The sequence below is a fragment of the Marmota monax genome, unplaced genomic scaffold (assembly GCF_021218885.2).
Source record: "Marmota monax isolate L192 unplaced genomic scaffold, Marmota_monax_Labrador192_F-V1.1 WCK01_AAM20220418_F8-fsc00040, whole genome shotgun sequence".
Classification (NCBI taxonomy): domain Eukaryota; kingdom Metazoa; phylum Chordata; class Mammalia; order Rodentia; family Sciuridae; genus Marmota; species Marmota monax.
In genome coordinates this window covers 14,097,949-14,123,681 of record NW_026692782.1, presented here as the reverse complement: position 1 = coordinate 14,123,681, position 25,733 = coordinate 14,097,949, and the positions used below count along the sequence as shown (strand labels likewise).

Below are 25,733 nucleotides of genomic sequence, written 5' to 3'. Positions count from 1 at the left end.
GTCTCGGAGCGGTGGGGGAAGGGCCGCTGGCAGGCAGAGGCGCCTAGGGGCGGGGTGGGAAGGAGGACCGGCCAACCCTGGGGTGTGGGACTGGGAGTGCGTGTGTGTGGTGTGTCCGCCAGAGAAGGAAGGTGGCGAAGGGAGGAGAGCCCGAGTGGGTGGAGGGAGGGGAAGGGCGGGAGGAGAAAAAGGTGGGCGGAGGGCCAGGTGGGAGGGTGGCGGCTCACTCAGGACCCGGCGGGGGCAGCGCGATGAGGCGGGTGACCCTGTTCCTTAACGGCAGCCCCAAGAACGGAAAGGTAAGGGGTCGGGAGGAGGCGCGGCCGGCTGGCCGCGGGGGCGAGGCGCCGAGTGCGCGCCGGGCGCAGGCAGGGCTGAACTTGGGCGAGGGTTGGGAGCGGGAGGTGGGCGTGCGCCGGGGCGCGTCGGGTCCCCGCGGCCTCCGCCAACCCGGCTGCGAGCCCCAGCCCGCCCCGCGCCTCGGCTGCCCGGGACCTGCGCCGACCCGGCTGCCTCTCCGCGGTCCTTGAGTCCAGGGTAGGGGTCCTGGAGGAGGAGGGAGCGGGGCGCGCCCAGGGCCGAGGTCCTCTCCCACCTCGTCCCCTGAGACCCCGCAGCCCCCTCGCCTGGCCAGAGCGGGCGCCTGTGTCCACCTGGGTGCTGAGTAATGCTGCCCGGGAAAGTGGCAGTGCCAACAAAGGCTTGTCAGACTGGCCAGGTAAAAAGAATTAAACTACCAGTGGAAGCGGGGGTAAATCCTAGGTCGGGTAGAGGATTTAAAAACAGGGACATCTTCACGATGGTTTTCCTCTGGCTCTTTTAATGCCCCAATTACCTGAGCCCCGCTGCGGTAACAAACTTCTGTGCACGTTTTATTATTTCGCCTAATTTTGATTCCTCCGAAAACTGTGAAAACAGACCAACAAGAGTTGATTTGACAGCCTTGGCTGTGTTGAGCCTTTGTTGAGGGTGTGGTGCTAAATATTTTTCCAGTGCTGGAGCAAGCCAGAATGAGTCCTGTTCCTTCTCAGTCTCCTGCCCCACCCATGAAAGTTGTTCAGCTTCTTTGGAAAATTTTGACTGTTCAAGGCAGGCGTTTATTGTGTGGCTGAGTGACACCCAGAAGCCGCTGAGTCTTTAGACTGGAGGTAAAAGTAAATTGGCCTCATTCTGTTCATTCCCAGTATACTTTGATTTCTGAGCATTCTGAAAACAATAATTTTTAAAATGGCACAACTGGCCAGGCACATTTAAAAAAAAATGTTTTTTCCACCTACTCTGCAGTTTTGAGTAAATATGTTCTGAACCACAGTGTGGGATTTATTGACTATAATTTTGTGTTCTGGTCTTGGAGATTTAATACTCATACAAAACAGCATTGGCGTAAAGTCAAGTTCCTGAATTCCCAAACCTCAAAAATGTGCTTCACAACTTAACGTTCCTTAAACCTGTTTTGTAGTTAGGTAGCATTCCTAATCTGAAATCTATGTTGTTATTGAAAGATAGAACCAAAGTGATAATTTGCCTCAAAGGCAAACCTCTTACTGTTTTATCCACTATCTCTGGTGTTAGTCTATGAAAAAGTTTTTAAACTGAGTCATAGATGTTTAGCTAAGTTCTAAATCTTCTTTGAATCCATTGAATTTTTTGGTTATCAGAATTAGGTTTATCTGTTTATATTGTTATTTTAAAGCTATCATAGTTTTGACTAGCATAGATTTGGGGGTTTAATTTTTTTTTACTTTAAAAATATTTTATCAAAGAATCTCAAACTGTTGGGAGAAAGGCAACTCAGATAATCACAGATAAATGTTTACGTTACAAAGATCATAAAAATCCAAATAGGAAAATACTAATTTGATTTAAATAGGATGATTTAAAAATATAAATAGGGTACTAGTTTGATTTAATATTAAAATGAAACAGTGCTGCAGTCCTTATTAACTAGAGAACATATTCTCCAAAGTTATCATGTTTCTTCTTCCTTCAGCCGATTAATAATAACAAAATACTATTATGGCTCTTATTTGACAAAAGAACAGAATAATGCATAATAACCTGCATTTGTGTATGTATGTAGTGACTAATGAGATTATCATGAACATGACACAAATATTCATTTAGAACATGCTGAAACCAAGTGCTACTGAAATAAGAGTTTTCCATCTACCTATAGGAATATATATTTCACTTACATGTCCTTATTTACTTAGTTTTTATTTTTATTTCCTGGTCATAAGTATAATCTTTTATTTCAAGTAAGTTTTCATCTTATAGCTGGTATAGCAGTTGTGGGGCTGTGGCCATGGAGCTGGGTGTGGGCAGGCACACAGTTCTTCACAGGGTAATTCACCATAGCCTCATCACAGGTTTTCTGTGTATAAATAAATGTAAGTGTAACTGATGAATGTTTCTGATGTTGAAGAGAGGACTCTGCATTCTCTAACACTGGTTTCCTGAGTGGGATTGTATACCACAAGGGTGTACAAGATGATCCATTGGCATTTAGGAAGAAATACATCTATTATATTTTTTTTACTTAATAAAAAAAAATTTTTTTTCTAATCTGGAAAAACTAACAGAGGCCTTCAGACACTTAGCACATCACCTGATCTCAAGTTTTCTGCAAAAAGTAAAGGCCTTCCCTTGTGGAAAGACCTGTAGCTAGACATGTCTTCACTTACGGGTTTGCTCTGACATACATTATAAGGAAGATTATGAGTGCCATTTATATCATATAGTCTTAAATACATTGATCCTCACCAAATTGCCAAGTGATTTTAAAAGATTCCTCCATAGAAACTGCAAACTGAAGGAAATATTAATTATGCAGGTACAAGTAAACAAGAAGAAAATGGCAGAGTTGCTGGTCTTCTAGCATAAATTCTCTTTGGATTTCAGAAGTCAAAAAGTTCGAAGTTTTAAAAAAGTCTATTGGGGTCAGGTTTAATAATTGGTATTAACAATCAACCTGTCTTTTGGTGTATGTTTTTAAAATATTAGTGATGGTATGAGGTCATTCTAATTAGGAAGACATTTAAAAATATTTTCCATCACATGAAGACAAGTGGCCTCAGGGGTTTTTGTTGTTGTTGTTGTTGTTTTTTCCCTTTTTTTTTTTTAAATTAATATGTAATGTCAACCTTGTATTTAGTAGAGTCTTACTTTAATGATAAATATTATTTCAGGGATTATTTGGGAAAACATGTTCTGACAATAGTATATAGTTTGTAAATAAATATACAAATGTTAGACCACATGCCCAAAAATGTTTCACCAATGGATTGCAGAATAAAAAATATTTGAAGTTCATAGTTTTTAAAAATTGGGATCTTTAAATTATGGGTTTTTAAAAAATTGTTGTCTTTAAATCACTCAAAAGTTATGCTTGCACCTTTCATCTTTTTCTCCAAATGCTTTAGAATACCCATTTTCTCTTTAATATTCCCCTTAAGAGTTACCATTATGGAAATTGTTATGAAGATTCAGACATCTGAATGTAGTATGTGACTTCTGATCAAACTGATGTTCATTCTACATTCATGCACATCTTGAACACAAAATACTTTTTCTGAAAATTTTAAATACTTCAAAATAAACTGTGCAAATCATGATCCTTTGGTATACTGGAGTCCTTCATTCTTTCAGATAACACCAGAATACCTTTTGAGTGTGAACCATCACGCCAAACACTGAAGACATAGTAGGCATAGGAACATCTGCATTCTGTACTGATGTTTACTTTGTTGGTCCAGGAAATAACTGTTTTCTTCTGGCTTTGGTATTAGGTCAAAATACATTGAAGTTATTATATATCCAGATTTGAGAACCCTTTACACTATTAGAGCTCAGGAAAGGTAAAAATATATGTGAACATTTACCTCTGAAAATCTAAACATTAATAAGAATTTTGTGAGAATTACTCTTAAGCTTAAACATTTCATGATATATTTATATATACAAAGGGATGCAATAACGAATATTAATATACACGATTAAAAAGAAAATATAACAAAATGTCTATTAACCTGCCATTACAACCCAAGAACTAGTGTATGACCAACAACTTGATGTGCTCATCCTCTTCCCGATTCCCCTGCCTTTCCCATAAAGGCAGATATTTTCATGAATTTTGTATTACTCTTGGCTGTTTTTTATTTCTTTTTAAAATCAGTATTTTTTGCCACATATATACGGAAACTATATAATTTTTGTTGTCAGCTTTTAGATATATTGTATTTCAAGTTGATATCTTTATGAAGTCTTTGGCAACTGGATGTTTTCATTCAATATATTTCTGACGTTCTATGTGTAATCTTCTATGAGTGATATATTCATTTGCACTGCTTTATTGAAATTCATTATATTTTAAAAGAATACCATAATTTTTCCACTCTCCCATCAATGGTTGTTTGGTTTTGGTCTTTGTATTTTACTCTTAGCAATGCTGCCCTGAATATTCCTGTATTTGTCTCCTGCTGCACATAAGCAAACATTTTCTGGGGCAGTAGTGCCATGCATCAGAATCTCCAGGAGGGCATGATAAAACATATTGCCAGACTCCATCCCCTGAAGATATGGGGTTGGGTTAAGTATTTGTTTCATCAGATCTTCAGAAATTTATAACATTACAGGTGTCCAGATCCTGCCTCTTAGAACCACTACTCTAATGCTATAGTGTATATGTGAAGTTGTAATTACCAGGTATTGAGGTATGCAAATGTTCGGTTTTAAAAAAAAAATACCAAATTGTTTTTCAATCATTGTGGTCATTTATATTCCCATCAGTAATGCATACATTCTACCATGGATTCACATCCACTCCAACACTTGGTATTATCAGAATTTTTATTTTATTTTTCTTTTGGGAGGTACTGGGGATTGGGTACTGGGGGCGGGGGGCACTCAACCACTGAGCCACATCCCCAGCTCTATTTTGTATTTTATTTAGAGACGGTCTCACTGAGTTGCTTAGCGCCTTGTCATTGCTGAGGCTGGCTTTGAACTCACGATCCACCTGTCTCAGCCTCCCAAGCCACTGAAATTACAGGGGTGTGCTACCGTGCCTGGCACTAGAATTTTCAATTTTAATATTCCCCTTCTTGATCTTAGAGTTAGATATGTCATCATTTTAGAACAAAATCATTTTGTTTTTTAACTGCAAAAAGTGTAGTTAGAGTAAATTGAGTTCTGCATTTTAGTTTTGAATTATAATTGGTGCTTTGGTTGAGAATCATGCATGAATTTAATTAATTGTGTATTATGTATATTACATTTTGGGGTATAAGAAAAAAACTTTAAACATGTGCAGGTTTTAACTTTTAAATGTTGCATTTGAAAGTGGTTTTTTGTTTTTTGTGGTGCTGATGATTGAACCCAAGGCTTTGTGCATGAGAGGCAAGCACTCTACCAATTGAGCTATGTCCCTAGCCCTGAAAGTGGTTTTTAAAGGAAAATTAAAACTAGCCAGGGCAGCTAGTCATGGTGTACCATTTACTTTCCCAACTGATAGATAACTTTCACTTGTCATGGGATCTGAAATTTAGAAAGGATTAAGTCTAAATAGTAGAGTAATATGGTCATCATAAAGTTGAATTAACATACTTCTCAATTTACTCTATTCCACAAGAATGATTCTTAGTGTCTAAAGTATTTAAGGAGCCAGTCGGTGACATGGTTCATGATGAGGAATATTATACTCTGGAAGCAAATAATCTTTATAAGCAAGATCATTTTTTTGAGTGCTTGGCCTCTCTTTGGCTTAGTATGAATACTAAAATAAGATAAGTACAAATTGAACATTCCTATCTAAAATTTGAAACATTTCAGATTTCACATTTTCAGATTAGTGAAACCTTAAAATCTATGCAAATATTCCAAAATTCAAATAAATAGATAAATAAAACATTTTTAAAAAATAAAAAATCTAAACCACTTCTGGTCTCAGGCATTTTGGATAAGGGATATTCAGCCTATATATATCTGTTAGCAGTTACATCCTTGATATACAAGATTTCCATTGCTTTTTCCTAACACAGTTATTATATAAAGAAATGTACATGTTACCGCTCCATTTGATCTCTAGTAACTTAAAAACCCCATTCTTGTGTATCACTTTTGTATGTTGATATATGTTTAAAAATCCAATTACCTGTTAATTTTAGTAATATTCTTAATATTTAATATTGTTGGTATTACAATGTACTTCCTTTTTATTTAGAATGTATGCACATTACCATTGATTCAAATCCACTCCAACACTTGGCATTATCAGAATTTTCAATTTTTAATACTTCCGTTCTTGATCTTAGATGTGTCATCTAACTCTGGTGTCAGTATGCATGAATGATTCTAGTTGAAAAACAAATCCCAAGTATAGACTTCCAAGTGAAAAACAAGTACAGTTAGACCAAGTTATGGAAAGTTTTACAATTTATGGAACTGTAAGGTTCTTCATATTTATTTCGTTTCCTCTAATTGACAACCCTTTGGTTATTCCACTTAAAAGAAGTTGTCAACTGCCAGACTGTCAACTACTAAAATCATCTTATTTGTAAAACTAGTGTCTAAAGCATTGGAGACATTAAAATAAAATGTTTTCCCCTTTCCGTATCAGTAATACAGGTTCATTGTAACAAATTTGGAGAAAAAAAATCTCACCAAAATAAGCCAAAATTCGTTTATTCATAGATCCCCACCTTTAATAGTTGTAAGAATATTACTCTAAAATTGCACTAACATTGTATGCTTTGTTTTGCAACTTAATGCCACTAAAGAAAAATAACTGACACATTAAAAAAAGGTGTGTTCTAGTTCAACACTTTGATAGTAATGGAATTTCACTCAACATTCAAGAAACACTTGTCAGAGACCTACCTTAAATCAAGTAATGTAACATTTGACTAAACCTGTTCTTGGATTTAAACTGGCAGCACTTATTTTGATTTCAGAGATTAGAGTTGCTCTGGGAATGTATTCAACTACTTTACCTGGTAACATTTGGTTACCTGTATTCACAAAATTAATAGCAACTTTTTACAAATTTAAACTACTTCATTGAAACTTTATATATAAAGTCAGAAAATAATTGGTAAAATAATTATGTTTAATTCTGTTTTCGAATTGATTATGTGATAAAAGTTGAACTCAGTTCTTACCTTGACTCCTTAACAGTTTTCCAACTTGCAAGGGAATACCTATGGAGCTTTTGATTAGCTTGAGACTAGTCCTTATCAAACAATATATGTGGGTTTTTCTATCACAGAGTCAGATTTGACATTATGGGGAAGAAACAAAAGATAGCAACACACCTCTCCTCAATTTGTTACTGTCAGTTGCTATTTCATGAGAAAAACCTAATAGAATTAAAATAGATGTTACTTTGTTCTTTTTTTCTAGTCTTTAGCACTGTCCAATAGAACTTCTGTGATGGAAGTATTTCATACTGTCATGCTTAACATGGTGACAGTAGCCATTGTGGTAGTAGTAAAGCACTTGAAATATGCTTAGGAAGGAATGAACTGCATTTTTAGATTTTAATTCACCTTAATGAATCAACATTTTAATATTCCTGTGTAGCCTAAGGCTTTTGCATTAAAAAGTGCAGCATTAGAATGTAGCAAATGGCCTTTATTTTTTATTAGAATCAGATCACAGGAAGCTCACATGGACAACAATTTAATTTAATTAGAAAAATAAGTCAAAATCTTAAGCTCTAATACTTAAGTACAGATGTTTAATATAGACAGGTGCATTAATCTTGGATCCATTTATAGTGTGACCAATAGAAGCAAAGAAAATTCTGAGAGAGGAAGTTAACATTAGGGCAAGGAGGGAATATCAGGCAAAAGAAAGCTATGTAGAAATATATAAAATACAGAGGTAAATAAGAGGAAGAAGAGAAGATTTAGAAAATTCTAGCAACCACGACCAGAATGTTGGATGTTGGAGAGGAGCCCCCTACCCTCCCCTAATAATATCTTGATATAAAATCATTGTGCATCTGCTTTGGCAACCTCTTACTTTGTTCTTTCTCTTCACGTTCTTTGCCTTAGCACAACCAGATTTGCTGTACATAATGCCATATGTACTATATTGTCTTCCTTTTCTCCCCAGAATATGCAATAATAGGCTCTGTTGCAGAGGAGAATGATGATACAAAATTAGGGGACATTTTATTTAGGCTTCAGTTATTTATGACATGCCTTCTGTGTGTAAGATACTCTACCAAGGGCTTTACATTATATTTTCCATCATGGTAACGTATAAGAGTTTTCCATGTTAAACATTTTTAAGTATATAATTAATTAGTGTTGAGTAAGTAACATTCACAGTGTCTGTGACCATCACTGTTTATTTCCAGAACTTTTCATTATCCCAAGCAGAAATTAGGCATATCAGTAATTCTCCATTCCCATTTCTGCTGTGGTAACTTCTAGTCTACTTTTTGTTCCTGTGATTTTGCCAGTTGTACCTTTATATAAGTGGCATCATATTTGTCCTTTTATGTATCTGGCCTATTTCATCTAGCATAATGTTTTCAGGCCTCATTCTTGCTGTGGCACACATCAGAATTTCATTCCCTTTTAGCTGAATAATATTCCATTGTATGTATTATATACCACATTTTGGTTATTCTGTCATCTATGGACACTTGGGTTGTGCATTGTTTTTTATAGTTGGCCTCATTTCCTTGCGATTGTGCTTGCCTTCAGCCCTTTCCCAAGTACCCCTCCTGATAGCTCTCTTCCAGCCCACATCCAGGTCCAACAGAAAAGAGCTGGAATCTGAGTGCTCTGCTTTTGCAAGATTGCACGCTGCTGTGTTAGGGAGCACCTCCCTCCATGCCTTGCTATCCATTTATTTAACTAAACTTGTCTGCTCCAGTCCCTGGTGGGCAGGAACATCATGGGTCCTCATTTCATGTGGCATTTTTACATTTGTATATGTTCATGGAAAGCCAGTCAGGTGCTTGTGTTCTGTGTGCAGCACCTCACCTGCTTTTCATTCCTAACTTCAGAGGTCCTTGTCTGGTAACACTACAACCATGTGGCTCAGTGATTAGGAACCCAGGTTTACAATGGTGACCAGAGCACAGAATTCATTTACATGAAGGGATTCCCAGGCCCCTGCTTAAGCAGTGGCAGCTGTCTTGTTTAAAGACAGTGGTTGTCACCCAGCTGTTGTATTCAGAATGTTACATGCTACAATGTGGCTTTTACAAAGCAATGAATATAAATAGTTATTGAAGAGCTGAAAAGTGGGAAATTGTTACCTTTCCTATGATAATTGATATATTAAAGGACATAATAAACTATTAAGTTATTCCTACTCTAAAAATGAATCATTCCTATAAAAAGGAATAATATCAGAACACGAAAGACTTGAGGTGCATAGTCACAGGCACAGAGATCTCGGCCACTTTGCTAAGCCCTTATATTCTTGAGCTCACTTCAGTTTCAACTTTCTGAGATGTTACTGTTTTTTTCATTATCAGTTAAAGCAACAGAAATATAGTTTGTCTCAAGGTGACAGACAATGTCAGAATTTGGATTTAAGCACAATTCTACCTTTGGAACTGGAACAGCACTGTATTTAAGACTATAGATTGTTTTTGGTCAGTGGTGATTCTGTATTCTCTAATTTTGGTTTTCTACAGTGTGAGGCACTGAGTAAATTCATGAGTCATAAAAGAGAAAGGGACGCTATTAAGAACCCCTTGAAATCTCCTTTTATATGATAATCTGATATTTTTAGTCCTATTTATAGTGTGATGGTTTGTAATTTGTGGGTGATGAAATTAATTGTATAAGTTGTTGAAATTAATCTGGTGTGTTTACAGGTGGTTGCTGTATATGGAACTTTATCTGATTTGCTTTCTGTGGCCAGCAGTAAACTCGGCATAAAAGCCACCAGTGTGTATAATGGGAAAGGTGGACTGATTGATGATATTGCTTTGATCAGGTAACCTACACCTTTTAATAATCTGTCAACACGGGCCCTCAGCTTCTTGGTGCTGTGCTGTTTCCCTTAAGCTGTATTTTCATCACTACAGGATTTGGTGATGAAGACAGGATTTGGCAAGTGATTGTCTAGAATTGACTCTTTAGTATATTTCAGCATGTTGATAGTCTTTCTGCATAGTTCATATATGAGTATGAGGATGTCTTCTTTGTGGTACTTGAGATAAAACCCAATAAGACATGCAGTTTTTAGTTTTAAAAATCAAATTGATCTCTTTTATATGCAACTGCTTATTGCTAAATTTATTTCCTAAGAATGCTTTGAATTTTATAAATATCACAGACCTAATTTTATAACACTTACTAAATGTAATAGAATTCTAGGTAGAGATAGCATCAGAGGCCCACAACAGTAGTACTTTTCTGGCTTGTTTTTTATTTTTTAAATATCCCAAGCAAATCCTCTCTTAAAAATAAGTGTAAAGTTCATTGCATTCCTTCTTCAAAAGGTCAGTGAATTTTGGGGGAGGAAGAGATTTAACCAAACAAACAAAAGTAAAAAGAACACAAGTACTGAATATGCCGGTTATGTTGTAATTGACTTGCCTGAATTATCCCATTTAGTTTGCAAAGGATAAGGATTTCTTTTTTTAATTGATGGTGTGGAGATAATGATGTTCTAAATTATAGTTGTATATAAAGTTAATCCAGGCCAGAATGACCTTTCAATGTAGTGTACTGCCTTTAAAAATCAATCAGTTCTAGTTCCTTCATTTAATAACAAGGAAACTTTAAGCTTCTGCTTTATCCAGGGCGTAGAGTTTCATAGTTGATTTTTGTTAACAAAAACAAACTTTCACATTAATCTAAAAAAAAATTAACTGACATCATGCACAAGTAGTATATTATAAACTATAATATATAAGCACATTAGGAGAATTTTTTCGTTTTTCAACATCTCTCTCCCAGCCTATCTTTCATTTCAGTAGAAAATTGAGGAACATCATTGAATGGTCTATATATCAATCTAATTTTCAAACACAAATTCTGATTCTAAGAAAAAAACCAATGTGTTCTATAATGTCCTGTAATGTCTGTAATTCAAAGAATATTACTGAAGCCTTCAGAGCTAGCTGTTTACTGGTTTCTGGTTCATAGTAGGGTCTCTGATCATTTATTTATACTAATGGTGGGATGGATGGCAGGAGAGGAGGATATACACTGATAGTCTACAGTTTTAGGTTATATGTGATCATTTGTGTTTGGGTGTGTAGTGGGTGAGTGGTTATAGCAGTGACTTCAAATGTATTTTTCCTGGATTTAATATGAAAATGTATTTTTATTTGCAAAGCACACAGCAGCTAATAATGATTTGGGAGAGAATTCCAATAATTTATTTAGGGGTAAAGAATTAAAATTAGAAGAAATTGACTATGACTTTAATCATATCCTTTGAGCATAATAGCACATTCTTCAGTTAATAAGAAAGCCAGATTCACAACTTGTGTGATGGGATTAGTTTTGTTTTGTTTTTTTTTTTCTATTTCAAAAAACTTCCATGAACAGGATCTCATTTGAATTTAAAACCAGAGACATTTAAGTTAGGGAGTTAACCAAAGCACTCAAAACTTAGCTTTTTCTCAGGGTAGATTGATAGCAAAACCTGTCTTTGATAGAATTTCAAGGAATAGTTCCTTAGTCAACAGATAATTAATGTTATTTCTAGATTTTGATGGTAGCTTCTTAAATTTTGATTTCCCCAGGGATGATGATGTTTTGTTTGTGTGTGAAGGAGAGCCATTTATTGGTAAGTGATTTCCTTAAAAGCCAATTTTGTCTGCCAAAATAAAAATAGATGAAATGGTAAATATTTTACCAAGAACTGTAAAGCTTAAAATTAAGAAGAATGTTGTGAAAAAAAAAAAGAAGAAGAAGAATGTTGTGGCTATACTAAGATCTTCACATTCTTTGATTCCGCTTTTGGGTATATAATATATATTAATGTTCATCTTTATGATCATATTTTAGTATGGATACTTAATCATTTACCTGCCTTTAAAGTGCCCTGGACTTGTACATATTTGATAACGGTGACATAGTAGGGTAATTTTGATTTTAGAAATTACAAGTATTTTAAGATTTTCTTTTTCATTGTAGTTGTCAAAATTTCTCTGGAGTGTTGTGTCACATCTTTGTCAGCATATATTGCTTGACAGTCCTTCACTACCGATTAAATTAAATCAGTCAAAATGTGACATAAGCCACACAGAGGCACATACACCTACCTACCTTTTGATTTGGAAGACAGTATACACAGATGAAGACCTCAAAAAGCCTAAAGCTTAAGTAAAGTAAATATTCCTTAATGAGTACTTTATTTAATACCCTGAGTGCTTCTGAATTTGAAAGTCAGATGTAAAATCATATCAGAGTTTATCAAATTATAAACTTCAAGCTTCTATAGTTTCTTTTGTGTCATTTTATCTTAGTGAAGCTATTGAAGAATCCTTGCTTTACATCTTTATTTGAATACCTTAAATATATTACTCAGTTTCATTCTGGCACAAAGTTTTGGCATCAAAAAAACCAATCTTCCTTAAGTAATTATTTTTACTAGATCACCAGAGAATTTTTCCTTCTTTACAGTATTTTAATAGAATATTTCATGGCCTTCTGGGTGGTTCTGGGTTGATTTTTCTCAGGTATGCAGTCCTTTTAATATGTGGTGTCAAGTGTGTATAGTTTTAATCTGAGAAAAGTGTTCTTGAACTTTATGCATTTTGTCTTCTTGCTTTGATTTTCTTCTTTCAGAACTTTTTTGTATGTACATTGGATCTTCTATACTTGTCTTTTGTATCTGAAGCTTTCTGTTATAAATCCTTCCACCTCTTTCTTTCTTTTTTTTTTTTATTTTAAAGCTATTTCTTTTTACCTTTTTTCCCCCTAAAGACATTATCTGTTGTATTTATTTACTTTGTGTTTCATCTAGTTTAGTCTTCTTTTCTGAAAGGGTTTTTCTTTTATTTCTAATTCACTCCTTAGTTCCTTTCTGAATGTTATAATTCTGTGTTGTTATTTCATACTTTTATTTATTTCTATTAGTATGTTTTAGAATATTAGGTTAGAGTTTTTATCTATCATAAGTCTTTCTTTCTGGCATGTTTTATCTTTAGGAATACGATTCTTTCTTTAATACTCTTGTTTGGATCTGATCTCATCCTTATCTGTTGCTCATTTTTACATGAAATTAGTTGTCCTTAACTTAAGAAGGGAGAGCTGACCTAACAAAGTTTTTCTTATTATTTGGCTCTAGACTTCCCTTTTCTCTTGTTGTTTTGTGAAGTGTTAAAAAATATGGGACTCATTTTCTACATATGTTCTGGTCTATTAGGCCTTCGTAACTTTAGTGGGCTGCTCTTTCTTTGGTTTCTGTTGTCTTTGTTTTATTCAGCTTAAATTCTTCCCCTGCTTCTTGTTGTCATGTGAGCCTGTGTCCTTAGAAGGGAGCTTTGGTTTTGAGACATAATTCCCGGCCCTTTCAGGTCTCACCGCAAACTACTTGCATCGCCTGTCCTACTTTGAGTTGGCTGTTCTCGAATAGACTTCTTGAGCTGCGCAGCCAGCACTTCCGGTTCACTTTGGGAGTCTTGGGTTCATAGTGTACCCTGTAGCTTCTCTCTACTTTTTCCTTCACAGACACTGATAACATGCTGTCCTTAGAGCTGTACATACTGGTTAGAATACTTCATCACCTACTTTTGTTTTAGTGCTGCCTATGGGTTAGGGTTTTGCTGACCTAGGAACTCTGGTGTACTTTAATGGTAGATTTAATTTGAAAAGTTATACCATCGTCATCATCCAGAATCGCCAGTCTTAATATTATTGTTATTTTCTACATCATCTCTAGATCCTCAGACAGATTCTAAGCCACCTGAAGGATTATTAGGATCTCACACAGACTGGCTAACATTAAATGTTGGAGGGCGGTACTTTACAACTACACGGTAGGTGGGGTCTATGTGTGGGGTGTGTGTGTGTTTGTGTGTGTTGCGCGCGCACATTTGCGTGAAAGGGACTGAAGGTACTGTTTGTTTTTTCCTTCAATTTGCTGATTCCCTTAAAAGATATTCTAATTTGATATAGAATCTTTTTTTTTTTTTAAAGAGCGAGTGAGAGAGATAGAGGTAGAGAGAGAGAGAATTTTTTTTTAATATTTATTTTTTAGTATTTGGCGGACACAACATCTTTGTTTGTATGTGGTGCTGAGGATCGAACCCGGGCCGCACGCATGCCAGGCGAGCGCGCTACCGCTTGAGCCACATCCCCAGCCCTAGAATCTTTTTCTAGAACTTATTTTGAAGAAAAAAGTAAAACATAGTACATATATCATTCCAGAGAAAGCATTAAAAGCATGATTTCAGTGTTTTAGAACATGCTTTTTAGATATCAGTGATACACAGGCAATGCAAATTAAAACTGATAGCATTAAAATCTGTAGGACTACAACTACTTATATTGAAGAGATCAGAAAAATCTAAGTGTAGAACATCTAGAATATTGTGATATAATGTCTTGCTAGAAGATTAGATAGCATGTAAATTGAAAGAAACTAAAACCATATTTAAATCAGAGGAAGTACCAGATTGGAAGGGAGTTTAATAAATGGCAACTTATTGCACGTTTTTGTTTCCCAGCATTACTCCTCCCAGGTTATAGCATGCATCTTTTTGAAAGAACAGCTGAAATCAAGTATGCTCTTGACTTAAATATGTTTGTTTATAAAGACACATGGAGAAATCAATTTTTTTCCCTGACTTCTTAGGAGCACTTTAGTGAATAAAGAACCTGACAGTATGCTGGCCCACATGTTTAAGGACAAAGGTGAGTATAACACATTGTTTTCACATTTTGTGTGTTCTATTTGTATGTGTTGACCTTACAACTGCTGGCCTTCTGTACTTTTAGTGGTATCAACAATTTTCATTGGAGTAAAACTTGCTGGTATATTATATAATTTTTCTTCCATGAATTTTAACTTTATTGTTTGCTTATGGGGGGCTTTCTTCATTATAATGTTAACACAGGTGTCTGGGGAAATAAGCAAGATCATAGAGGAGCTTTCTTAATCGACCGAAGTCCTGAGTACTTTGAACCCATTTTGAACTACTTGCGTCATGGACAGCTTATTGTAAATGATGGCATTAACTTATTGGGTGAGTAGTCAGCATAATTCCTCACATTCTTTAAAATTGAGATTTTTATTTTGTTTTCCATTAGTAATGTCTATTTTCATAGAGTGAAATATATCTTTTCTACATTTTCAACTGTAAGTTTTCACATATATGAATATTTATAGTTACAGAAATAGGTACTGACATAGGTAGTCTTTCAGGTCTGTAGTGTTTGTTTATATAGGTATATCTAATCCATATATTTTAATTTTAAATTCTAAAATTAACTTGAGGGAAAGTCTGAGTCCCTTTTGAAAAATGGGATTAAAATTCTTTCAGCCTTTCTACATTACAAAAATTTTGTGAAGGTTCATGAAAATGATATAGACAATGTATTTTGTTGATCTTATAATAATCACTACTTTTAAAGTAAAGTAGTGATTGCATATTTGAAAGCTTATAGGCCTTTCTATCAATAAGTTTTATGTTACTGTAACAACATACCTGATGCAGATAACCTAGGAAAAGTTAATTTAGCTCAAAGTTTTAGAGGTTCAACATCTAAGATCAGGTGGGCCACATTGCTTTGTCCTCTGGTAAGGGTGGCAGTTGGTGGTACATCCTCCTGAAACATATGTAGGAGCAAATAGTCACATCTCAAACCTAGCAGAGAGAGAGAGAGAGACTGGAGTGGTTTCCCACAATCCCGCAATCCCCTTTGAGGACCTGCCCCCAGTGACCTAAGGCTCTCTCATTAGGCTCTCTCATAAAGGTCCACAGTTACTCCAATTCTGCCACCTTAGGAACAAGCCTTTACATACAGACTTTTAGGGTCATCACCATCTAAATCATAGCACCCTCCAGTGACTGAATTTGGCCTGATGTTAGTACTTAGGAAGTGTGGCGGTTTAGCTTTAGCAAATTTTTACCATATATGAATATGGACTTAGGGTGCCAGAGCCTTGATATTTTTTTAAAGAAACACTGGAATAAAATCTAAAATTTTATGTCAAATTATCTGATTTTTGAAATGCTACATGCTCAATGCATCAGAATCAGCTTGAGGACTGCTGGTTTATAATCTCTGTAGTGTAATTCCAAACACTCAGTGACTTTCAATGTTTCTATATTAAACTTTATAATATTCACTTTAAAATGAACCCATTGCAACAAAATGATATATTGGACACTCTCGGGGAGGTCCATAATTGTTCTGAAGTAAATTGTTCTTGCTTAAAAATTTTTTTTTTAACTATCGGGTAGGATGGTACACATCTATAATCCCAGCAATTTGGGAGGCTGAATTAGGAAGATTGCAAGTTCAAAGTCAGCCTCAGCAACTTAGACACTGTCTCAAAACGAAAAGGTCCGTGGATATAGTTCAGTGGTAGACCCCTCTGGTTCAATCCCTAGTACCAAAAAAATAATAAAAATAAATTACCAAATGTTGCTTTAAATGTTTTCCAACTTGATTTTTTGTTGTTGTTGTTATATTCATTCTGCATACATCATTATAAACATAGCCAATGATCCATATTATATAAGTCTTTTTCTTTTTGATACCTGCATCATTCTTCAGCTTTTCTCTCCGATGGCTACTTCCCTGGGTTCATTTTAAACATAACTTCAGCTTTCCTGTGAGCTCTTATTCCTCTCATTTTAATTTTTCCCTTATATTATTGATTGATAGCATTTTGTATCCTCTCAGATTAGAAAAATAGCATTCTATCTTAGATTTCTACAATCTATTACCAAGATTTGCTTGTTTTTCCTTTCTCGTGTTTTCCAACTATTTCTCATATTTATTTATTTGTCCAGCAATCAGCTTTCTACTAGATTCATTTTATAAAATGTTGTTTTTAATTAGTTTAGTTTCTCTTGAACATTGCCTACAGGTTCTCCTAAGTAAGTAAATGATTTAAAAATAATCTGTAGTAATTTTCTTGAAACCAAAAGGTAGTGAGGTGGGCTGGGGTCATAGCTCAGTGGTAGAGCATTCACCTAGCACGGGTAAGGCACTGGGTTCCATCCTCAAATCCACATAAAGGTAAATAAATAAAGGTATTGTGTCCATCTACAACTTAAAAAAAAAAAAAATGTAGTGAGAGGCAGAGTTGGAATTCAAATCCAAGTTTAATTGGTACTAACAGAAAATATACTGAATATCACTCCCTTTTCTCAAGGCTACATGTATAGGTTTTATATTTATAAGGCGTTTCTGGAAGTTTTCATGAGTAATTCTAAATGTCAAATTAGAAGTGCATACATACCACATTCCCTGAGAGGTTCTGATTTGCCCAGATGATCTTGGCAAACTGATAACAAGGCCCACTAGAACTTCTTTAAGGTGGGCTTCTCCCAGGGGCAAATACTCTATTTTCTTCAGGAGGAAGCTGGAGAGGGAACCGGCCTGGCATGGACAGGAGAGCAGGTGTCAGGGAGTTCCCTGAGTGGTATACTGGCCATCAATGACCTTTATTTTGCAATTGGATTACTGGAGATGAAATTTGGTTTCACTAGAAAAGATCATTTTCTTCTTCCCAAGTAACTGCTTACTGTTTTCTTTACAAGTTTAGAATTGTTTGAGGGGAAGGATTATGTCTCTTACTTTCTTTGTCATTTCTGAGTCCCTAGTGGTTTTTTTAAACAAGTGGACTCAGCCAACTGACTCTCTGAGTCTTTATTTGAAAGAAAGTGAGTCCCAGATTTCCTCCTGCATACTCTGAAGAGAGACAGGAAGCATATCAAGATACCTAAAGGATGTCTGAATGGGTTCCTTTTTTTTTTTTTTTTTTAACCAAGTTAATTAAAGCAAGTGATAGGTGAAATTCCTTTTGCCATTTAGAAATATCTTTAAATTTTTTATTTTGGTGTAAAAAATTTTCTGAATTAGACTTTTTTTTTTTTTTTTTAGTTTTTATTTTTTTAGTTGTTGATAGACCTTTACTTTTTTTATTTATATGTGATGCTGAGAATCGAATCCAGTGCCTCACACATGCTAGGTTACTGCTGAACACAGCCACAGACAGCCACAGCCCCCTCAATTATACTTTTGACTTTCATTGTGAAACTGATTTAAACTTCATTCACATTCATTTTTTGATTAAGTTAAATATATTTGTGGAAAACCTAATCAGATTCACTCCATTAAAAAGGAGTTAAGCGAACTGATCATTTTTTATTATGTTCATAATGAAATCACTAAATCAACTCTTATAGGAATAGGTAGTGTTAACATTTCTTGTTTGTGACCCACTTAAAGCAATTATCAGAAATAACTGAAATATGGAAGGCTTTGTTGTGATTTATTTTCTATTTTCTTTCACAGAAAAATCTGTATCAGAAATATTTTTCAGTATTCTATGTGTACATTCTAAACATTAGTTACGTGTCTACTATTGACTAACACTCTACTTGTTGAATTTCAGTCTCATCATGAGAATGTAACAAAGAATTCTATAAATATCAAAATGAATTGTGATCATAAAAGTCACATCCTTTGTTCTGATAGGTGTATTAGAAGAAGCCAGATTTTTTGGTATTGACTCACTGATTGAACACCTAGAAGTAGCAATAAAGGTGAGGTTCTTTTTACCATGGCTAGTATTACATTTATTGTAGGTATTGCCCAAAAGGCCCCACTAATTTTTTAATACCTGTTTCAAGAACTCCCAACCACCGGAGGATCATTCACCAATATCCCGAAAGGAATTTGTTCGATTTCTGCTAGCAACTCCAACCAAGTCAGAATTACGTTGCCAGGTAATTAAAGTAGATTTTAACATGACTTATTTGTATTATCTAGTTTGTGAATAAAATTTTACATTCTGTGGTTCATTTTTGTTTTGTTTTGCTTATTTTCCTTTATTATGCAAGAATGAAATGCAATTATGGGTCATAGCCTTGATTTAATTTCAAAATGATTAGCAGAAAAGAGATGCAGTAGTTTTCTTATTGTCTAATTATGCCTTATGTAGTAGTTCTTGAGTAAACATGGAAAATGCAGCAATTTTTAACAAGTTATTGGCACAGTTGCTACGTATGGCTGGTCTGTGGCAGACACTTTGACTTTTGTGTAGTGTAGCATTATAGATTTTGAAAATCACAGTGCCCATTTTTTTCTTAATAAAACTGTCTTGAATTCTTGAATTAATAAAATAATTTAGTTACAAATAATCAAGTTGAACTAAAATAACACTTACCAGCAGATACATTACTAAGAAGGATGTCCGGCACATAAAGGAAGTATAGTCAGGCCATATCCTAATTCACATATAGATAAAACTTCTTTTACAAGGAACCCATTAAGGACATATACATACTTTATGTATCCAAGTTTCATTTGTTCATGCTTTGTAATAAATTCCAAGTGACTGAACCACCAATTGCTTCTAAAAGAGTTGGTGGTTAGCTCTAGTAATTACATTCAATACAAACAGATGGCTTAAGCATTATGACAGTTTGTGCTTTTTAATTTCAGGGTTTAAACTTCAGTGGTGCTGATCTTTCTCGTTTGGACCTTCGATACATTAATTTCAAAATGGCCAACTTAAGCCGCTGCAACCTTGCACATGCAAATCTCTGCTGTGCTAATCTTGAACGAGCTGATCTTTCCGGATCAGTGCTTGATGTAAGAATCATTTTTGGTTATGAGGAAAATTAAAATTTTAGGTTACTGAGCAATCTCAAAGAACAGGAGTTCTATCTGTGTCTTATTGGAGCTTTTTAAATAGTAGACAGATCATTTACTATGTTGATGATAAAGCTGAAGACTCACTCTAAAAGTGGAATGGGTTGTTTTTCATAACTTTGATATCCTTTATGTACATAGATCTGAAAGGTTTAGCAAACAATAAAAATGAACTCTTAAAATTAGATCCTGATCTCAATATAGTATCCTAAATCTATCAAAACTGGTATTTTTGGCCAGATGGTGGCTCGGAGCTATAACCCCAGTAACTCGGGAGGCTGGGGTAAGGGGAGCACAAGTTCAAGGCCAGCCTCAGCAATTTACTTGGGATTGAATTCAGGGGCACTTGACCACTGAGCCACATCCCCAGCCCTGTTTTGTATTTTATTTAGAGACAGGTCTCACTGAGTTGCTGAGGCTGACTTTGAACTTGCAATCCTCCTCCTGCCTCACCCTCTCAAGCTGCTGGGACTACAGGCATGCACCAGGGCACCCTGATCTACACCCAGCTTTTGCCTTACAGTTTTTCAAACAGTTTCACATTCAGCTTCCATTTTGATAATTATAATTTGTGAAGGTCTCATGTTAACATCAACTTTGTAGATGAGCTTCCTGGCTTATCTAGTAGTTCCTAGAGTTCAGATCTAATGGCATGAACTCTTTAAGACGAATTTACAATTTAAAACTCACGTGTTTATTTTTTAACTTTTTACTCTCTGCATTGTGGTGTGAGCGCTGGAGCTGACAGTATCTTGCAGCCATGGTTGGTACAGAAAGACCAGAGCAGTGACTTGTTAGTGTGTTGTTGCTAATTAATCCCTTTAGTTGATGGCATTTGTATTCTGGCCTTTGAAATGAAAGTGATAGTAGCCTCTTAAACAATCAAGAAGTTCATTTCTTGATTTCTACAGTGATAAGAGAAAATCCATACCCCTCCTAAATTTCTGCCTTCTTAGTCATACATTTAGTCATATGGTCATGCTCAAGGCTGTTGATACAAATAGGAATAGAGTGTTATAGTTCTGACTGCGTGGGTTCTTTATTTAAACCCTTTTCATGTAAAGTGAGCATGGTACTGTCTATTTGGCATGTTTCTCTTTTAAAACAATTCTTCTAAAAGAAATGTTTCTTTAAAACATCCTCAATTCTTATTGTGTTTCATTAAAAGAGTCTTCATAGTAAACAAAAATAATTGCAAATGTGTTGAATTGAGCTTCCCGCCCCCCCCTCCTAGTTTTTTCTTTTACTGTTTACACCAATGGGACTAAAATCATGAACCTTAAAAACCAGGACTTTTTTCTTTGCAGTGTGCAAATCTCCAGGGAGTCAAGATGCTTTGTTCTAATGCAGAAGGTGCATCCCTGAAACTGTGTAATTTTGAGGATCCTTCTGGTCTTAAAGCCAATTTAGAAGGTGAGATCTTATCTGTAAATATCTGTTCCAGGGTGAAAGCAGACCAGAAAGTAAAAAGCTCCAGGAAATCATTGCTAAGGGTCGAAAAGAAAAGAGTAGGGGACAGGTTTTATCTGCTGTTGTATTTGCAGAGATTGCAAAGGGTCAGTTGCTTCCTTGGTCTTAGTCATATGCAAACCAAACTTGAGGACTCAGAGATAAAGCCTGAAATAGTTAATGAGGCTTCAAGTTGGACAATTAAATATCAACATCTTAACCCTCAAGTAGAATTAAATACTCTTATATTGACTAACAGGAAGAATTTCAGTTTGCAAAACGCCAAATTTTTTTTGTCAGTTTTTAATAATTCATTATTGCTTTGTTGGGTTTGTGAATTGGGCGTGTTGTTCACTTGTATTTTTAGGAAACACATTTTTATCTTCCATGTCATGAACAATTTATGGTGGTATAAAAGTGCTAACCACCTAAGATAAGATTGATTGCTTGGGCTGGGGTTGTGCCTCAGTGGTAGAGCACTCACCTAGCATGCATGAGGCACTGTGTTCGATCCTCAGCACCACATAAAAATTAAAAAAAATATATTGTGTCCACCTGTAAGATTTATTTCTCCCCTCAGAAATACCTATGAAACATTCTTAATTCATGCTGTAAGCAAACAAGTTGCTGGCATTGAATTTTTCACATGTGTAAGCCAGTTGAGAATGACACTTGAGGTTCATTTCCAAAAGTATAAGAAGACCATCCTCATTTATCCTCTAATCATCTTGCAGTTTGTTGAAGGTAGATAATTAGACATATTTTTAAAGTTAAACTGCTCTCCAAATATGTTCACTGTAGGTGCTAATCTGAAAGGTGTAGATATGGAAGGAAGTCAAATGACAGGAATTAACCTGAGAGTTGCTACCTTAAAAAATGCAAAGTTGAAGAACTGTAACCTCAGAGGAGCTACTCTGGCAGGAACTGATTTAGAGGTAAGTTCACCAATGCCTGGTGTTTGAGTAATCTTAATTACTGAGTATCTCAGGTAAAACTTATTGAAATTATTAGGGAAGTAATTGGCTGGTAAATTGCCCAGTAACATGCTGGGGCAGTTAGAGGGATATTTTCCTTTCAATGACTTGTTCAAACATTTCAATTCCAGAGCAAGTCCATCACCTGAGGCTTAGATCTAGTTCCAGGTGTGAAGACTCTTCTGACGTTCAGTCTCCATTTATTTCATCTCATCTTTTTCTTGGATCTTTTAAGTTCAGTAGTCTTTCATTAATCTAACTACTGTGTTTTCATTAACTTTAATTCCAAACACTTTTATAGGCCAGATTATTCTTGAATGACTTGGGAAGTTTAAATGATATCCACGTTTGAAAGCAGATTCAGGAAAAGCCTATTTTATTTTTTTAACTACCTTTATTTTATTTATTATTTTTTATGTGTTACTGAGGATTGAACTCAGTGACTTACATATGCTAGGCGAGTGCTCCATCACTGAGCTGCTGCCATGGCCCAGGAAAAGCCTGTTTTTAAATTGGCATCATACCCTTTTTGAATCTCAGCTAAAGATTTTAATCTTGTCCAGTTAAAAGAATTATATTCTATTTGTGACTTGCAAATGTAGCAGTAGACTTCGTGGCTGTTGATGTGTCTGCAACAGCGCTGTCTGGTCACACACTTTGCATGCTGGTGTGTTTCAGATCCATGCTGTTCAGTACAGTTGCCAAATAGCCACATAGAACTGCTGGGCACTGCAGCTATTCTCAACTGAGAAATTGATTTTCAAATTTTACTTAATTTTAACTCATTTATATTTAAATAGCCACAAGTGGCTCATGGCTATCATATTAAATAATATAGTTTTATACAAGCAAATCTGGTATAGACAGGATTGTAGAAGACAGTAGGTGAAAATTTAGCTTGCTGCTGATTTTGTAATGGATGTTTTTGCCTTGATCTTGATAGCTCTCTGAAATTGAGAGCCATTTAAACTTAAAGGCAAGAAGAACTAGCCTCAGGTTAACAATATAATCCTATTATGAGCATAGTTATTTGTTATTGTCACTTAAGGTCATAGGTTTTTTTCCTTGGTTTCAGCTATCATGTAGTCAGTATGGTTAAGCAGCAAAAGCCTTTCTCCCTCCAGCTGATTGCAAAGACTGATCCAGTTGACCATTAAGGGACAGCTGTGAACATTTGGCCTCTTAAGAGGCTCTATGTAGTCACCCTTCTCTCACCATCCCTTAGGGACTTTATTAGAATCTGTCTCATCTTTCCCTTATCTTGAGAAATTAACAAACAGCTTCCAGTTGTGGTGGTTATGCCACTGTATATATCTACCTAAACTCATTGAATTATACACATATATTTGGGGTTTTAAAAAAGGCAGTTTCCTACTATAAAAACATTAGGATTACAAAATGGAAAAATCTACTATACAGTTTAATTATTAAGTAAAAATCTCAATATTTTTTCTAAATAGTCTTCCCCCATCTCATGCCTTTCCTTATTGTTATTTTGGGATGTGGTAAAAATAGATAATAGTTATTATATTGGAATTCATTCTTGATTTTATTTACCTGCTTCCTCTTTAACCTTGATTGTACATACTTGTGGTGGTCAACTTGAGCATCACCCAGGAAGATCTGACTTTAAGACACATGGTCAGGAGTGTTCCAGAAACTGTTTTGTTATGTAGGAATACTGTCCTAATATGCCTAGAAATCTTTGTGAAAGAAACACATAAGGCCCTAGATCTCCATAGGTGTTACATGAATCTTATTTTGTCTTACAGAACTGTGATCTGTCTGGGTGTGACCTTCAGGAAGCTAACCTCAGAGGTTCCAATGTGAAGGGGGCTATATTTGAAGAGATGTTGACACCACTACACATGTCCCAGAGTGTCAGATGAGAATCTCAGGGGCTGGAGGAAGATGTCTGAGATGAAAAATGTTCTCCTAATCATTTTCTTTCTCCACTCTCTCAGTTATCTAGAAAAAATAACACTGTAAAGGAATTTAAAAAAAAAAAAAAAAAGTTTAGAGGATTATGCTTGTTCTCAGGAGTGCATAAGGGAGAAATTGAATTTTTTCCATATTCTGATTTTAACAGAAAAGCACTCATTTAATAGTTGTAGGGAAACTTAGATTATATTGCTGCCTTTTGAATGGGGTAGGGAGATATGCTTGGTCTTATGACCAGGAATATAGTATCTATTTTATTTGCTTTTAAATAGGCATGATGTGGAAATCCATCTTGGATTAAGATGCATTTGAGAAATTTAATTTATGAAAAGCACAACATATGCAACTATATTTATTGAATACCTAGATGCAGTATGGATATTTAAATTGTTAAACTTTATGAAAAGTTTGGAAAGGTTGTTCAGGTTTATGAATAGCTTTAGCAATGCCTCCCCTCTTTATGTACCTGTCACACTGTATGAATATGGTGAGGTCATACTCCCTAAGGCTCTCTTTTCAGGTTTATTTTTATAATGTTTACTTTTAGAACAAAACAATAGCTAAATTAGAGAAATAGCCTGTTGTTCCTATTGAGGCAGAGAGGAAAGATATCGTTGTACATCTTTATTATATTGAAGATTTATTGGAACTCTCCAGTTGAAGGATGAATTTGCCTACAGTTACAACTTTTGAATGAGCATTCCTCAGAAGTTCATTCTAGGCAAGTTCCACTCAACATCAGACCAGGAGGTTCTGTCTATTTATACTACTAACCTAATTTTCTCAGATACAATCAATATATAAGCATAGGATGATACTTCAAAACCAAAAAACCAAGGTTCATCTTTAATAGCCACTTAATAAAATGTCAAATGGTTTAAATTGGGCCAGCTTAAAAATAGGTATCAATCCAAAACTGCTGCAATTAAGAGTATAAAATACAAATAAAAAGGACAAAATAACTTTTTAGAAGGCAATATAATATAATTGCAGCTAAAATCTTACAGTGGGAAACGAGGATATTTAAACTGGCTATTTGATTAAACCATCAAAAGAAACTAATAAATAAAAATAAAGGCATTTGGATGGCCTAAGATATTAATCAGTCAGCACCTGTGGTTCTTTTACTTATATTTGCTGTTGTGTGTCATTGGTTTTCAAATTGTAACCCAATTTTCCTGAGTCCTTTTCTTTCTGCCATAGCAGAGTCAGGGCCTTTACTTCCCTCCCAATACCCCAGTGTCCTTATATCTGCCCTAGAGCAGGGATATAAGCTGTGTCCAAATGGGTTCTGAATCCTGCTTACTCATCAATTTTAAGCAATGAATCATTAAAAACCACTTCTGTCTCCTTTGGGAGAAGGACATATTTCAGTGTTTCCATAGCTTACTCTTCTATATCTACATATGCACAGCTTTCCTTAACAGTAAAGGGCACATATGCACAGTGGGAGGAGATCAGACCTTTACAGGTGAAGGAAAGCAACTTTAGAAATGAATTATTTTCTTTGCTTTATTATTTTTACCAAGACAGATAAGTATTGTAT

The 25,733-nt window shown here is 35.4% G+C and overlaps 1 protein-coding gene across 2 annotated transcripts; it reads left to right on the top strand.

Annotated features, from left to right (window-relative positions):
- The first annotated feature begins 202 nt into the window (after positions 1 to 202).
- Kctd9 (potassium channel tetramerization domain containing 9) lies at positions 203 to 25,289 on the top strand. 2 transcript variants are annotated; one of them, XM_046447850.2, is made up of 12 exons: positions 203 to 299; positions 9,842 to 9,963; positions 11,726 to 11,769; positions 13,870 to 13,966; positions 14,785 to 14,843; positions 15,047 to 15,175; positions 18,645 to 18,712; positions 18,800 to 18,895; positions 19,614 to 19,763; positions 21,131 to 21,236; positions 22,074 to 22,207; positions 24,019 to 25,289. In XM_046447850.2, exons 1-12 carry the CDS (start codon positions 252 to 254, stop codon positions 24,133 to 24,135), a joined length of 1,170 nt encoding a protein of 389 aa, XP_046303806.1. In that variant the 5' UTR covers positions 203 to 251; the 3' UTR covers positions 24,136 to 25,289. The 2 variants fall into 2 exon arrangements, with proteins under 2 accessions (XP_046303806.1, XP_046303805.1); XM_046447849.2 differs by lacking the exon at positions 203 to 299 and adding an exon at positions 539 to 718.
- The last annotated feature ends 444 nt before the right edge of the window (positions 25,290 to 25,733 follow it).

Coding starts and splice junctions, on each gene's coding strand:
- Kctd9 (XM_046447849.2), top strand. CDS start 668: ATGCTGCCCGGGAAAGTGGCAGTGCCAACAAAGGCTTGTCAGACTGGC. Junction 14,844..15,046: donor CCACATGTTTAAGGACAAAG/GTGAGTATAACA, acceptor ATGTTAACACAG/GTGTCTGGGGAAATAAGCAA. Junction 18,713..18,799: donor ACCTAGAAGTAGCAATAAAG/GTGAGGTTCTTT, acceptor ACCTGTTTCAAG/AACTCCCAACCACCGGAGGA.